This window comes from Cinclus cinclus, chromosome 12 (assembly GCF_963662255.1).
Source record: "Cinclus cinclus chromosome 12, bCinCin1.1, whole genome shotgun sequence".
Classification (NCBI taxonomy): domain Eukaryota; kingdom Metazoa; phylum Chordata; class Aves; order Passeriformes; family Cinclidae; genus Cinclus; species Cinclus cinclus.
The window spans coordinates 19,945,550-19,961,457 of NC_085057.1; the positions used below are offsets into that span (position 1 = coordinate 19,945,550).

General features: G+C 44.1%; 1 protein-coding gene across 1 annotated transcript; it reads left to right on the plus strand.

Moving 5' to 3' along the window:
* Positions 1–97: 97 nt before the first annotated feature.
* On the plus strand, positions 98–15,517 carry ACAD9 (acyl-CoA dehydrogenase family member 9). Its single transcript, XM_062500606.1, is given in 20 exon segments — positions 98–435; positions 437–479; positions 481–639; positions 2,169–2,262; positions 3,541–3,642; positions 3,818–3,924; positions 4,642–4,742; positions 5,411–5,489; positions 6,384–6,558; positions 7,160–7,233; positions 8,438–8,513; positions 9,235–9,305; positions 9,636–9,755; positions 10,390–10,518; positions 11,253–11,332; positions 11,858–11,984; positions 12,683–12,760; positions 13,254–13,382; positions 14,731–14,803; positions 15,257–15,517. Coding segments are annotated over 20 exon segments (2,256 nt in total). The 3' UTR covers positions 15,358–15,517.
* The last annotated feature ends 391 nt before the right edge of the window (positions 15,518–15,908 follow it).

Genomic DNA, 15,908 nt, shown 5'->3' on the forward strand with positions numbered 1-15,908 from the left:
GTGGAAGGCAGTGCGGGGCAGCTCAGGGGAGGGCTGGAGCTGCCGATACCATCCTGCCCCGGCTCTTGACACACGGAGCAGGGGGAGTTAGGCTCGGATGGAGACTTTTTGGGGCGATTTCCGTGCGCTCCGTTTGCCGCTCATCCCCCAGGTCCACGCGGGGACGCAGCGATCCCCGTCTGTGGCGCTGTTCCCCGGCTGGCCTGCACCAGGAAGGCGATTCAAAGGCATCCTGGACGCACCAAGAGCTGTTTCTCGGTGTGACCGCGCGGCTCATGCAGGAGCTGCCGGCCCGGAGAGGGGAGCGGAGCGGAGGGGAGGGCACCGCGCCCCCCGCCTGCGGCGCTGCCCCGAACCAGCCCGGCCGGCAGAAGCCGGAACCGCTCCCGTCCCATTCGCGGCGCTCCCTGTGACCGAAGCACCGCCCGGCGAGGCTGCGGGGCGGGGCCGGGCCGGGCGCTCGGCGGTGCCGTCAGCGGAGCGCCGAGCGCGGCCATGAGCGCGGTGCTGCTGCTGCTGCGGGCCCTGCGCTCCGCCCGGCCCCGGGCCCGGCCCCGGCTCCCCTCAGCCCGCGGCCTGCGCACGGCCGCGCCCCGCCGCGCCTTCGCCAAGGAGCTGTTCCTCGGCACCCTGCGCAAGGTGGGTCCGCGGGGGTGGGGAGGCCGTGCCCGGGGTCGCTGCCCTTTCACCCACGGACTGCGGGGAGGGCACGGCACAAACCGGGGGAATGGCCCGCCCGGGCTCGCCAGCAGCACCCCCAGGGCCTTTTCCGGCCGCTGATCCCCTTCCCCGGGGCTGCGGGGTTGGTGTGAGCCCACGGCGGGACACGGCCCCGGCCCGGCTGCCCCCGGGTCCGGCCTGTCCGGTTCCCTCCGAGCTCCCCGGGGCGGGCAGGAGGCTGCTCTGGGTGCCCCGGGGCCGTCGGCTGGAGACGGGGTCGTGCAGTGACCCCTTGGCACACTGAACTCGCCGTGTAGCTCAGAATACCCAAAAAGCCGGCGGCGGAAAAGCCGCGGGTCCCTGTGCCCCGCAGATCCCCCCCCTGGAAACACCTGTGGCACACCGCGCTCCGGGAATGCCACCAGACTTGTACCGCTTTATACTCTGCTTTTACTTCAGGGATCGAGACATTGTCTACATTTCTGCCTACAGTTTTGATAGGAAAGATTGAAATCCTTATCGTGTCTTGAGATGCCACCGGACAAAGAAGTTAAAGTTGGAGATAGAACGCTGTATTCACCAGAGTTTGTTAGTGCAAGGCTCAGAGTGTACATTTATCAGAGATTGCAGTGAGGTAGACTCGAAGGAATAACTCAAATCCACTGAAATTAGTTGAGCAATAAAGTCTCCTGCAACAGAGTTTGTCAGGTAAAGTGTTACAACAGGCAGCGCTCATGCTCCACTGTGTTAAACCCTCTTCAGATATGTCTGGGGTGGTTTTTTCTCTCAAATTTCAATACAACAGCTTTCTGAAAACCTCTAGCATTTCCCAGCTCCTGAATTTTTGATGCTGATTTTATTGCTCAGAGTATCATGAACAGATTTGTGTGGACAGAGATAAATTCTGTTTAAAAGGGGAAAGGCAATAAAAATTAGAAGTGTGCTTCTCACGTAGCCTCCCACTTCTTGTGTTCCTTGCTTGGATTTTTTATCAATTCAATCCTGTCAGGCTGCGCTGCCCCCAGTTTATGGCCAGAACACCCTGGTGATGATAAGGAGTGGTGGGACTCCTTCACCTTTGTCCTCGAGGTGGAGTTCACCATTAACAGGGTGAATTGCGAGGGACAGTGTTCGTGGGCTGAGCTTTGGGAACATTAGAACAGTTCATTGATTTTGACACAAACTAAATTCATTTTTTATCAATCCCTGAATAGGGTTACACTGACAAAGCTCATGGGTGATGGAGGATTTTTGCAGTCTCGTAGTTCTTAAAAAACCCTCTTGATTTCTCCCTAATATTTCTGTTGTTCAGATAACACCCTCTGGTCTGGTTTTTTGGTGTGTAATAAAGTTGGGTTCTGTGAAGCTCCTTTTCTGTTTTGGAACATTTTCCACAATTATTAATGGGCACAGTTTTTTAGAGTCTTTGCAAGGCATATCTCCCATAATTTTTATTTCAACTGCATGATTCATGTATTAAAAATTATTAAATAATTCTCCTATTTTAGGAAGAAGTTTTTCCTTACCCAGAAATTAGCAATGAAGAACTGGCAGAGATCAACCAGTTTGTGGGACCTGTTGAAAAGTTCTTCAATGAAGAAGGTATATTATTATGTTTTTATCCATGCAAGTAATTTAGTGATTACAAAATTATTCCGCTACAGCAGTTGAATAAGATTGTTATACTTAAAACATTTAATTTATTTTATGCATTTACTGCTGCTCACATAGTGTTGCTGATTCTGCAGCTTGTCCATTTATGGCTTTTTTTGGGAAGTGTTTTGGGGAGCATCCCGGGATAAAGATAGGATTTGAAATTGCTTTTAGCTCAGCTGAACTGTGCTTTTTACTACTTCATATATTGTGATTTTTTTTTTCCCTAAAACTTTTTAACTGTCCTATCCTAATCTGCTAAAAGTGACTGTATCAAAATGCAGCAGAGATACTCAGAAATGATGTCTTGTTGAGGACTTATGAAAAATCAAAAGCATTTTTGTTTTTTTCAGCCTTAGAGTAATAATTCTGTTTGGGAAAGGCCTTACTACCCATCTGCATTCCAGAGGGCATTGCAGGGTGTTCCTTCCATTAGTGCTGCCCAGGATAAGCCAGTTCCAGAACACCTGCAGAATACTGGTTTGCACAGGCAGCCATTTCTGAGCAGGTAGTCTGAGCATTGTCTCAGACTTCCCCTGGTTTCCCAAACACTGGAGGAGTTTGAAGGAGCCAGTGAATGTCACACATCACAATTTGTGAGATCCAGGTGGTTTTAACTGAAAAATTGTAGTGTTGCTCAGTGACAGTAAATAAAAAATTTATTCAAATTACACTTTTTAGTTCTTTGCTCTGTGGGGGAATGTAATTTATGGAGTAAACAACCTGTTGTTTAGGGGAGTATTAAAATGGTCAAATTATGGAGTCTGGAGAGAATATGATTCCTGTTTGTTTTCACTGTCATGGTACAGAGCAGCTCTCTTAATACCCCAAGAATCTAAAGACTCCTAAGAACAAGATTTTCTCATTACCTCACTTATGTACTGTTTTTGTCTTGTATTCACAATCTAGACTTGGTTCAGTTAGAAAATCCTGGAAATACGTTGCTTATTCCAGTCTTGGAACCTGCTGACATGCAGAACCAGTAGAAATGTTTGAGGAAATGAAATAAATGCTGGATTTTTCCCACTTCCAAGTCTTTTTCCTGAATGTGTCATGAGGACAAACAGGAGAGTCAGGCTGAAGCTAGAAAGGAGAAATTCTCGTGAAGCTGGGGATGGGAAGTCTCATCAGTGACCTTGGCCCTGCTGGGGGAATCCTGCAGTCTCACCAGCTGCTCTGGGCACTAAGAAACACAGTGTTGAATGAGAAAAACTTCTGTGTTTGTAGTGGACTCGAAGAAAATCGATCAAGATGCAAAAATCCCACCTGAGACCTTACAAGGACTGAAGGACCTGGGTCTCTTTGGCATGCAGATTCCAGAGGAATATGGTGAGTAAATGTCACAGAAGAACAGCCCAGTGCATTTAGGGGTGCATTTTATGTCACTTTTGTAGCTCTCTAGTTAAAGCTGCTGCACTCCTGTATTTCTGTACTTGAAATGGATTTGTTAGGGGGGAAGAGGCATGTTAAATGTACTAAAAATCAAGCCTTGTGCCTGTTGCAGGTGGGCTGGGTCTGTCAAACACCATGTATGCACGTCTGGGAGAAATCACATCCCTGGATGGCTCCATTGCAGTGACCCTGGCAGCTCATCAGGCCATTGGGCTGAAGGTAATGCTGCTGCTTTAGGGACAGTGCTTCTGCACAGATCGCATGGAAAAGGTGAAGTGAAAAATGTGGGGCTTGGGGGCAGCAAGTCAGAATTGCTGGGGAAGCAGAAATCAGGTTGTTGATGTCCCCAGCAGCCTCTGCCATTGGCTCAGTGTAAGACAGGAAGGCTGGACAGGAACTACCCAAGAAAGTTTCTAAGAATAATTATTCTTAGGAAAAGTACTTTAAGTGATCCCAAGTTGTTTGGTTTGGCTTTTTCTAATTGACCAAACTTGTTTAAAGTAGCTGGAATAAATAGAATTGAAATAAACAGAGTGTGAGGGTGGCTCAGGTGATGAGGAAGGAGAGAATTCAGAAGGGAGCAACTTTGGCTGTCTGGGGCTGCGTGTTGGGGAGGAAACTCATCTAATAGTGTCAGTTTTGAACTTTAACACAACCATAGGTATTTACCTTTTAGTGGTGGATGGATGGCAGAAAGAAGCTTGAAACCACACTACGTTTGTTATAACAAGAGAAAATTCCTCATGGAATTGAGCAGACAATGCGAATGAAAAAATATTTTAAAGTTTGACTAGTAATACAGTCTGTTGTTTATAAAACTGTCTCTTGCTATGCCATAAAACTTGCAAATGAAGTTTTCTGAACATGCTGGAGCTTGTCAGCTCCCTCTGTTTTCCCACAGGGTGATGCTGCAGATGTCTGTGCTTGTTTCTGCAGGGGATCCTCATTGCTGGCACCGAGGAGCAGAAGGCCAAGTACCTGCCCCGCCTGGCCTCGGGGGAGCACATTGCTGCCTTCTGCCTCACCGAGCCTGGCAGGTGCTGCTGCCCCCACAGCTCCTAATGGGCCTTACTGCTTTATCTGCATTGCTTAATAGCTGAAATCTTCATTATTTGGGGCCTGTGGCTTCAGTATATAAATCTGTGTTTTGTTTTTAGTTTTTAAATGAATATTCCAGACTGTGTAATTACTCTTTCCCCAACGTGCTGCTTTTGGTAGTGTCCGTGAAGTCCCTGACTCTTGTTCCCATCCCAGGAATTAATTTACTTAATTTCTTCCATGAATTGAAAGGATACTTTGTGCTACATCAGAAATAATGCCATGACTGTTCTGGGATGCTTTCAGTTCTTATTCAAAGGAGCCACCAAAACTAAAAGGAATAATTTTGGGTGTTACTTAAGTGACAGGCTCATTGTGTGTTCACACAGCTCAAAGTGTAGCTCCGAAAAGTTGCTTTTGTGGCATTCTGTACATTCTGGTCAGGTCATAACCCTGAGTACATGGTAATAATGAGCAGAAATGTCCCCTCAGGTAACTTTTAGAGCAGTTCAATCTAGTGAGCTTCCTTGTTAGTTAAACACTAAAATTTATATGCTGCTATTTAAGAACCCCTCCTTTTTAAAGGATGGGAATAGGGAGAATATGCAGGGTTTTTTTTTAAAGCATATTTATTTCATTAAACGTTAATAACTTGTTTGTTTTCTAGTGGGAGTGATGCTGCATCCATCCAGACAAGAGCAACTCTGAGTGAAGATGGGAAACACTTCCTGTTAAATGGCTCCAAGGTACCCACTTACATACTGGGAACAGGAAAGGGTTTTGTTACAGGTGTAGGAAGTGTCCTTGTCTTCTGCATCAGTCTGGAACTGGGAGGTTTCCAATCTAGAGGAGAAACGACCGTGTCAAAAAGAAAGCCCTTGTTGGTTGAGGCACAAAGAGAATAGAAAATTATTGTTAGGGAATTACTGCATTAAACTCCTGGTAAGAAAAATAGAAAATCACCCCAGGTTCCTTCTCTGTCACCCACTTGTTCCTTCTCTGTCACCCCACAGCCTAGGTAAAAGGAAACCTAAACCTGTATTTTGGCATCTCTTCATTCTTCAAGCTAGATTTTAAAAGAAAACTTGTTATTTAATTAGAATTAGGACTGCTTGGAACGTTTCTGCTGAAAGAAACAGTGACAGAAGCCAGTCTTTGAGGAATTAGAGATGTCCTGAGTTCAGCAGGATTGGATGCATTGCCAACTTGATCTGTAGTTGTTGCTCCATTTGTGGTGTGACGAGACCCACGCTGAGGGAGAGGCTGATCAGAGAATTTCTCATCAGAGTTAAGTTTTGGGCACTGGGTTTGTGCAGTCTGCATTGCCCCTGTGTCTGTCACGTGCCATCAGCAGCAGGATGTACTAGCTTTCGTGGAAATACAGTGTGGATTTTAATTTAATGCATATTGATACCGCATTCTGTCTTTAAAGTTGCTCTAAACTTAGCATGTTTGGTAAGAAATGTGCTCCTCAGAAAGGTCCTCACACTGGGAGCAGACATTCATTAGAACTGAAGGGAAGGAGCAGCAATTTTTTCAGCACTCTGTTCTTTGCCCAGCCTATTGCAAAATCTCACAAACTTGTGCTCACAAAATCAGCACAGTTACATTTCTTACTCATCTTCCCTCTCTCAAAACAGGTGTGGATCTCCAATGGTGGCCTGGCAAGTATTTTCACAGTGTTTGCCAGGACAGAGGTTGTGGATAAGGATGGGCAGGTGAAGGATAAAATCACTGCTTTCATCGTGGAGCGGGACTTTGGGGGTGTCACCCACGGGAAGCCCGAGGATAAATTGGGCATTCGGGGCTCCAACAGTAAGAATCATCTAAAATTGTTAGCAGAGATTGTTTTAATAGTATAATGTTTTAATTTTGGTTAGCTCATTTGAATTCAGATGCAAATCAATACCTACTCCATGTCACAGTATAAGTTTCATGTTTCTTTAGCTGGCTTTTCCTAGGAGTCCTTCCTGACACCAGGACTGAAATAAGAACTCCCATTTTGTGGAGTTCATTCACTGTGCAGTGAAAGAAATCTCTCAGGAGATTCAGTGGCCAATAGCTTTAATCTAGAAGTCCACTTTCATCAGCTCTTCTAAGCTTTTTAATGATTGCAGCTTTTCACCATCTTGGTCACTGTTCAGTCAGTTCCTTAGAACTAAAAATAAAGACAGAACTGTAGTTCTCTGTTTACACAGTGTACGTTCATAACATTTTTAATATTTTACATCAGTAATTGATGTCAACTACAGCCTTTTCCCAAATTTCTCACTTCTTTGGCAAAGCATGCCAAATTCTGTCAAAAAAACAATGCATTAGGAAGACTTCATATCTTACTGCAAATAGTAACTTCAGTTCCTGAATGTCTTTTAAATACCTCTCTGTCATATTTGATCAAGTGTTAATTCTGTTTCAGCCTGTGAAGTACATTTTGAAAACACCAAAGTGCCTATAGAGAATGTAATTGGAGAAGTTGGAGGGGGATTTAAGGTGAGTAGTGGAGAATAAGTACTGGTGATTTTTTAAAGCATGAAGGAGATTGTTTTCCTCCTGTACTGAAGTTTCCTCATGGGTGGGATGTGCACTGCCACACTGCAGGGTACAGGAGGACAAACTCCCCCCACTGATCTGTAAATTGGTGTCACTGGCAGTGCACAGTGTGCCATCACCTCAGATTTCTGTGTGTTTCTCCTCTTCTTGGGCTTTTGGTTGTTTGTCATGGTGTCCCCTCAGAAAAGGGAATGACTTCAGCTGCCCTTCTGACCTGAATGGGGAATGTGTCCTCTGCTGGTTCCTCCAGCAGAATGTGGAAAGGGAGACAGAGGAATGAGTGTCACAGGGAATGCTGGAGGCAAGCCCAGGTCCAAGGTGCCCTGGCTGTCAGGTGCTTCCCCAGGGCTGGATTGTTGCACAAGGAAATGCTGGCAGGACCCCAGGAAAGATACCACAGGTGGCTTTACTGTGTGACCTTTCTCTGAGAGTGTGACCTGGGGACTCCAAAACTGCTCTTACTCCTTCTCCATTTCTTACTCCTGCTGAAGCAGGCAAGTCCAGGCCTAAATGCTGAATTAAATAAATTTCCTTAATGTAGTAGAGATCAAAAGAAGATTTTTATGGTGTCTTCCTGGCAAGTTAAAATGTAGGACAGTGACTTCTTTCCTAACAGGCTTTGACCTGAGTCACCCGTGTTGAGAAACACCACCAGACTCCAAAATCTATTTTTGTACATTATTGGTCTGTATTTAATTTCTACACCTCCATTCTTGTTCCCTTCTGTGGTGTGCTGCTGAAAGGAATCTGAGGCAGAGAGCAGCCATCACAGGGCAGCTGCAGGGAGAAATATTTTGGTTTTGTTCTTCATCTGATAAACTGGAGCAGTGCTGTCTAGCTGGAATGTTGTTTGCCGACTGCAAATAAATACATTTTAATCTATATTTTACCTTCAGGTAATTAGAATAGAGATTATTTCCAAGTCACTGGATCATCTACTTCAGATATAAAATTGGATGCAATAGGTGGCAGGAAAATTCCAGTTTTGAAGCATTTTCCTTGGGATGCAGAGAGCTGTGGTGGCTGATGTGAGGGCACTTCCTAGGACTGGGAGTGTGTCCCAGTGAGGAGTGAAATCCAGGGAATACTGAAGCAGGAAGAAGCAGTGACCGGCGTGGCCTAAACCCCATCTGTTTCTTCACAGGTTGCCATGAATATACTCAACAGTGGAAGATTTAGCATGGGCAGTGCATCTGCTGGAATGATTAAAAAGTTGATAGGTGGGTGAACTGGGTGCTCTGGACAGCTGGGTTCCAGTAGAAACTGCACTGCCTGAGGCAGGTAATGCAGGACATTCAGAGTGGGAACAGGAATGTTGATCTTGTCAAAACATGCTTTGACAGCTTTAAAACACTAAAATATGTTTTTGAAAAAGATGTATTAAGATTTTTTTTTAAAAGGATTTATTAACTCCTGCCTGTTTGCAGAAGTTTGGAAATAAAGATTTTTTTCCCCTTTCATACAATGTAGGTTCAGAGTGGGTGGTTATTGCCTCTGTTGGACTTCCCTGAGGTAAAATTTCTTCCCAAGAAAAAAGATCTCTATACTATTGCTTTTAGAAGGTGTAAACTCACCTAGAACCTCCCACCTGAATAACTGGCTCAAAAGCTGCAGACAGTAATGAGGAATCAAACTGGTTTCTGCCAGTGATTTGCCAAAACAGTAGCAGAAGTCTCTCTAATCAGTGAGCACCAAAATTGATTACTTATCTAAGAGTACAAGTTCACACCTCTCGTTCAAAAGCCTTTGACAGGCTGGTTCCAGATTTGATCAACACCATCAGTGTGAGGGTGCTTTTCACAAAGTGCTGCTTCTGGAGCAGCCAGGGGGGTTCCTGGGCATAGCCTGGAGTGTCACCACCCAGGGAAAGACACCAGCAGCAGGAATGGTCTTGGTCTGTCACAGCCCTTCTGAGATGGATTTGTGTTTCTTTCTTTAAAGAACTGACATCAGAGTATGCTTGTACCAGGAAACAATTCAATAAGAAACTCAGCCAATTTGGATTAATTCAGGTAACAAAAAATGAAACTCCTAAATCTCTGTCCTGAGTGCCAGGACGGAGATTGTACTGGCGGTATTTTGGTTGTTCTGGATTAAAGGATTTGCTAGAAAATTGTGTGAAACTGGTGCTGACTACTGTACACTGATCTTTTAAATGTCCAGAATGATAAATGCATAAAAGTATTTTTTATTCATTGTTATTTTGAAGTGATACTTTTTATTGATTGATTAATTTGATGATGTTAAACATATAAAAACTGCAGGTTTTTTTAAGTTTGAGGGTTGGTTGTGGACTTCTGCATCTGAATTTCTGTATGATTCCTCACGTTGCTGTCTGGCAGGAGAAGTTTTGTTTGATGGCTGTGAAAGCCTATGTGATGGAGAGCATGGCTTACCTGACTGCAGGGATGATGGACAGGCCAGGCTTCCCTGACTGCTCCGTGGAGGCTGCCATGGTCAAGGTAAGCAGTGCTGGGGAAGGGCTCTGTGTTCATTCTGCGGAGGGCTGAGAGCTCAGGGGCTGCATTTAGACAAGTGAGAGAAGCACTGCAGCCAGGTGAAATTATAGATACTGTTCTGTCTGTGTGCCACAAGCTCAAACTCGTACGAGGTAACACCTGCAGGGAACACGTTGGGAATGTGATCCCTCCTGAGCTGGGGTCTCAACACGAGCACAGGATCACGCAGTTCCACTCCAGCTGCCAGCCTGGCCAAGTTGCTTATGTGCCAGATTTCTCAGGGAACTGGTGGCACATCACACCCTGTGGAATATCCAGGGTGTCCCTCAGGGTGTGATCACTGCAGAAAAGTCCTGCTCTGGGCTCCAGCCAAGCAGCCACAGCTGTGTGGGACTGCCCCTTTCCCTGGAATGTGCCCTTGAAGAGAGTGCCTTGTCAGTACAAGGGCACTGTTTTGAGTTTGGCCAAGCCTCCTGAGCCACAGGGACGTTGCTCAGCTGAGTTTACAGGACTGGTGCAACACACAGAAAATACTGCAGCAGTGTCCTATCGGTACAACCCCAGAGCAGGGCATCCGCATCCCGTGTTTATTGTTTAACCACCTATTCACTGGTGGTTAAACCCTGTTCCATGGCAGGTGTTCAGCTCTGAAGGTGCCTGGGCGTGTGTGAGCGAGGCTCTGCAGATCCTTGGAGGCCTTGGCTACATGAAGGATTATCCCTATGAGCGCTACCTCAGAGACACCAGGATCCTGCTCATCTTTGAGGCAAGTACCAGCATCTCGTTGTTACTGCCACCTCAGTTCACACATTCTCTAATGGTGAGCAGAAACTTGAAGGTTTGATTGACCAGGAGTTCCTTCAGCTGCAAAGCCAGTAACAGAGTAAGACTGCAGGACCAGCCTTGTTTTCTTGGAATATCAATAGTAGTTCCCTATAATAAAATAATTTACGATGTCTTTTATAGACTGACCAGAGTGTGAGTTATAGCAGTAACCTTTCCTCTTGTGTGCTTCTCACAAGTGAAGTAGGGAAACTCATAAAATACCAACTTAGAAGTCTAATTAACTTAATAATGGGCTGTTATATTAAAAGAAAGGTTGGTTCTGAACCTTGTTCACTTTCCAAGTTGGATTGTCAGTGACCCATCGTGTCCACATCAGAGTCACTGCCAGACTTGATTTTAACTCAGCTCATTTTGAGCAGTTCTACAACTATTTGAATGTTCCTTCGCTGGAACTTTTTTTACTCAAAATGCATTTAGTCTGGTTTCTTTTTCATTGTGATTCATTTTTGTGTTTAATAATGGGAGGCTCAACTTCTGCAACACCTCATGAAATCAGAATTAAAAGTGAGATAAAGCAAAAGGCAGCAATTTATGGGTGAGGAGAGTCATCATGTGGTACTGGAGCCGTGGGAAGGGCACAACAGGCCTGCTTGGAAAACACTCAGTATTGTAAGGTACCCAACTGTGTGACTTTCTCTTCTGTTTTTTTTCCAGGGAACCAATGAAATCCTGAGAATGTACATTGCACTGACAGGGATGCAGCATGCAGGGAAGATCTTAACTGACAAAATTAAGTATGTTCTTATTTATTGCTAATAGTTTTTAATAAACCAAACAGAATCTTATTACTTTATAAATAAGAGAAGAAACAGTAGGGAAAACCTGCTATATTTTCTATTTATTGCCTGTAAAATTCAGTGTTACAGGGGCTCTTTGTCTTTTTAATGGGATGGTTGGTAGATTTAGCAGTTGTAGAATTTAATGCATTTTATCTTAGACTTTTACACAAGCTGTAATTATTTCTTTTAAGACCAGTAATGAATATTTTGTATCTGAATGAAGTTGCATTGGCACAGCAGCAGTATTGTGCATATTGAGTACTGGTCTCTGGAATTCCTTGTGGGTGTCTTGGGGAGCAGCTGATGACTCTTAAGGCTCCACACTTCCCAGTTCTCCAGCCTTCACAGCAAAATCAGGATCAAGATTTGGTAATTCATGGACAAACTGCAGGCATTTTGCTAAAGTATTTGGAATTCCAAGTGGTTATATCTGAACCTCCTAGAATTTCCTTAACAGCTGTTCCTTCCCCAACATTTCAGAGCAATCAAGAAAGGAAACATGGGAGTGGCCCTGGGGGAGTTCCTGAGCAGGTTACAGGACACCCTGGGCAGGAAGGTGGATCTGGGGCTTGTAGGTGACCGTGGAGTGGTGCATCCCAGCCTCCAGGTAAGGGCCTCACTGCTGAGCTCTCATGTTTGCTCCCTTTACTTCTTGCCACAATTTGATCTCCTGTTTTTGCAAACCAAAATACGTGCTTAGGGACTGTGAGATTTTCCAGTGTAAGCAGGTGTTGACAGCATTTCAGGGTAGGAAGTTACAATTATTGTCCAGGTATCAAGGGAGGATGAAGACTGCTCTAAGCCTGTGTTTGTACCAAATCCAGGTATGGATCCATGTGGATAATTTGTATAAATTGAGCCTTCACCCTATTAAAGTGTCTGTAGTAGCTGCCCTTTGTTGTAAGGTTAGTTAAAAAACACAAGATTTTTTCCCGTTTAGTTGTAACAGGGTTTCAAATAAGAATTTCTTTGAATTGCACATACACATACTTGCTTAATCACTTAGGAAAAGGTTTTTACATAAAAAGTGAATGTTCTGTTAGTGGCAAAAAGGTAAGGTGTATTTTTCATGGGATGTTCTCTTAGTTACTTTTGTCAGCATAACCCTATACTGAAAGTTACCAAGAGTAAGCTCTAGAAAATTTTAATGCATGTTTGAGAGAAAGAGTAGTGTTTGTCTGGCTTTCAGCAGCAAACTGGATGAATGTTAAAAAAGAGAAAATCCTCTTTAAAAGTGGTGGGGTTGTGCTGATTTTTCTTTTATAAAACTACCCAAATTGTTGTATTTTCTGTCTTGTTTTATAGGAGAGTGCCAAGAAACTTGAAGAAAACGTTTATTACTTTGGAACTACGGTTAGGGGCCTGCTAAGTAGGTTTGGGAAGGTAACTGTTCATTTTGTCTATTGTCTTTGTTAGTGAACAGTTTATCCTCGGGGCCCCACTGGAACCTGCAGGGGACTGAGTGTGGCAGGACCCAGCACTTGTTTCACATGACATCTTCTCACTGGGTGTGAGAAATCACACTAAGATTCTGTACTCAATATAATGGACAAGGGACGTTTTTAAAACCAAAACCAAAGCACCAGCACCCTCATTGAAATGGTTGTTTTCTTCTTGTGTAAGCACAATTCCTGTTGCTGCAGGCATTCAGCAAAGTGGTTTAAGGCACACGGCAGTTTTACAATTTTACAAGCAGAGTGTTAAAAGGTGCAGCTTAGTTAACCCAAAACTAGCTATGATAATTTCTGACCTAGGCTAGAACGTGTTTGTGCGAAATAAAGCCGGACCTTTAAAGCACACAAAGTATGGACACTGATATTTGGTTAAAGTTTTAAACTGACACACCACAAGCTGATAATGATTTTTTCTGTCCCAGACAATAGTGGAGGAGCAGCTGGTGCTGAAGAGAGTGGCAGATGTGGTGATTAATTTGTATGCAATGACTGCAGCCATCTCCCGGGCGAGCCGCTCCATCAGCATTGGGCTCAGGAACCATGACCACGAGGTGAGTGTCCTTCAGCAGCAGCCATTCCCACTCAGGCTGTGCTCCTGGGAGCAGGCAGGCTGCCTTTGTGGGGAATTACAGTAAACTCTCCCATAAAAGTGCAGCGGAACATAGCTGACCCTTCCAGAGTGCAGGAGCCTCTCAGGGGATCTGCTTGTTCAGCTGCACACTCTCAACATTGTAAATGGGTTAACTGCACCACTTAATTAGTGGCTTGTCTTCATTTTCTTTTGTCTTTACTCAGAGTCAGGACTAAAAACATGAAGGAGTCAAATTTCTCATGTTCAGACTTGGTTGTTTATTAAATCTTTTCTGAAGTACAGAGAGTTCAGCAACACTTCTAGCTACCAGCTAAAAGCGAGCAAAATGAAGCTGAATCTAGCTAGTTAGAAGTCTTCTAAAGCTAAGCAGTCCAATAAAGAATTAACACCTATATTATTTATACTTTTGGCCCAATAACCAAACTCCTGTGACCTGCAGTGCAGCACTAGTTTTCCAATCAAAAACTTCGACCTGAAAATCATGAAGGCAGAAGAAAACAGAAAGAAACAACACCCAAAAATCCTCCATCTTGTCCCATACCTATTGCTATATTCTAAAACCTTCAAATTAAAAACCCTTTACCATGTGATATTACACACTTCTATACTAACAACACACCACTGATTTTAACTCTGTCACTCAAACTTGGAAGCCTTCTCCAAGGCCTCAGTTCAAAAGCAATGTTTTCCTGGGAGTCAGTGTCAGAAAGCACAGAAAGCTCAAAACTCCCAGGCTTCTGGGTGCCATCAAACATGTTTAAAGTACTTCTTGGACACATACAGAGGCATTTAGAACCTCATCACAACTCTCATGTTCTCTCAAATCTATTAATACCATGCAGTTCTTCCCAAGCTCTTTCCATAGAAACATCAACAATGACACATAATCACAGCAGTATTTGGGCAGTGCATTTCAGGATAGGACAGTGGTTCTTTAGCAGCTCAGTAAAGTTCCATGGTAACAGTGACCTTACAGGATAAGCAAATTTGCTACAATTCAGTGTTAAAACAAATCCAAGCTGATGGAAGTTCAGCTTTGGCCTTGAGACTTTGCTCGGTGTGTGAGCCCTGTTCTGGATTGATTCCCAATCAGTCTTGGAGCCACTCTTGGGTGAAGGCTCGTCCCAGCCCTGACCCTCGGCAGCTCTGGGCTCAAAGGGACAGCTGAGGCTGCACTAGATGTGACTGGGGTGCAGGGCTCCGTTATCAAAGGGCTTTGAGAAGTTTAAATTACTCTATTTTTACTACATGGTTTTGTTTATGAAATTCATTCACCATTTTTTAACTCAGTTTTACTCCTTTTCCAGGTGCTTCTTACAAATATCTTCTGCACAGAAGCCTATTTCAAGAATAATTATGCCATGGCTCAATTAGAAAAATGTAAGTACTATAAAATAATTTTTACACTCTTCTGTCTTTCACACCGTGATCAAAAGAAGGTGGGTTTGATGTGACCAACAGAAGAGTTTTGCTTTGCTTTTAATTCAAACAAGGAGCAGAGCTGGAAGCTGTTGAAAAGAGTCTCTTCACTTCCTAGCTAAAGCACACTGCCAGGGTTCTTTTTTTCTCTGAGGAATATAACATCTATCAGTAGCAAATACTCCCTATAAGTAACTGATATAAATTAGGGATTTGGACTCTTTGGGAAGTACTTACCAGTTGGGCATTGGCTCTTTGGAACTCCGTCTGTAATAATCGGTCTCTTTCAGAAGAGGATGTTTAGTTTCTTCCTAGCCCTCACCCTTTTGCATTTGTATTCAAAAATGCTTTTTGAAAGAAGTTTAGAAGAGCTCTTTGTGGTACCTTAATTGACTTTTCTCTGTTCCTTTATAGATGCCGATGAAAACCTGGATGATTCCATTAAAAAAGCTGCAAAGCAGGTCCTGGAGAAGAGGGCATACATCTGCTCCCACCCCCTGGACAGGACCTTCTGATCCCTCCTTGGCAGCAGGTACTGATGAATGTAAGTCAGAGAGGAATTTGCTGCAGTTCCAGTATTTGACACCTCAAAAATACCTGTTATTTAATGTTTTTGCTAAATGCAACTGTATAAAATAAAGCTTGTTTCTAACCACAACTTCATATGAAAAGGATAAATAAACAGATTTTATTTAAAACTGAAGTTACTTTATTCCTTATATATTTAGATATGTCTCTTCCCCTTGCAGCTGGATAAAGACAGGTCAGGTTTGGATGGGGAGATGTTTCTTACCAGAGAAGGGATTGTGTGCTTTCTCACTATCTTTGCACTTCAGTCAGCTGCTTATTCACTGAGCAAGTACTGAAAGACTTGGGGAATCAGACCTGTTCTGTTTGGGAGGCACCTCCAGCTCTCTTGTCCAGGAGCACCATCAGGACATTGAGTTCCCAGTGTCCAGGGATGGTTTTGCTGTCACCCCGAGGGCCACCACTGGTCACTGATGTCCATGGGGATTCTGAGCTACTGACCACAACTCTCTGGATGTGATGACCCAGCCAATTCCTC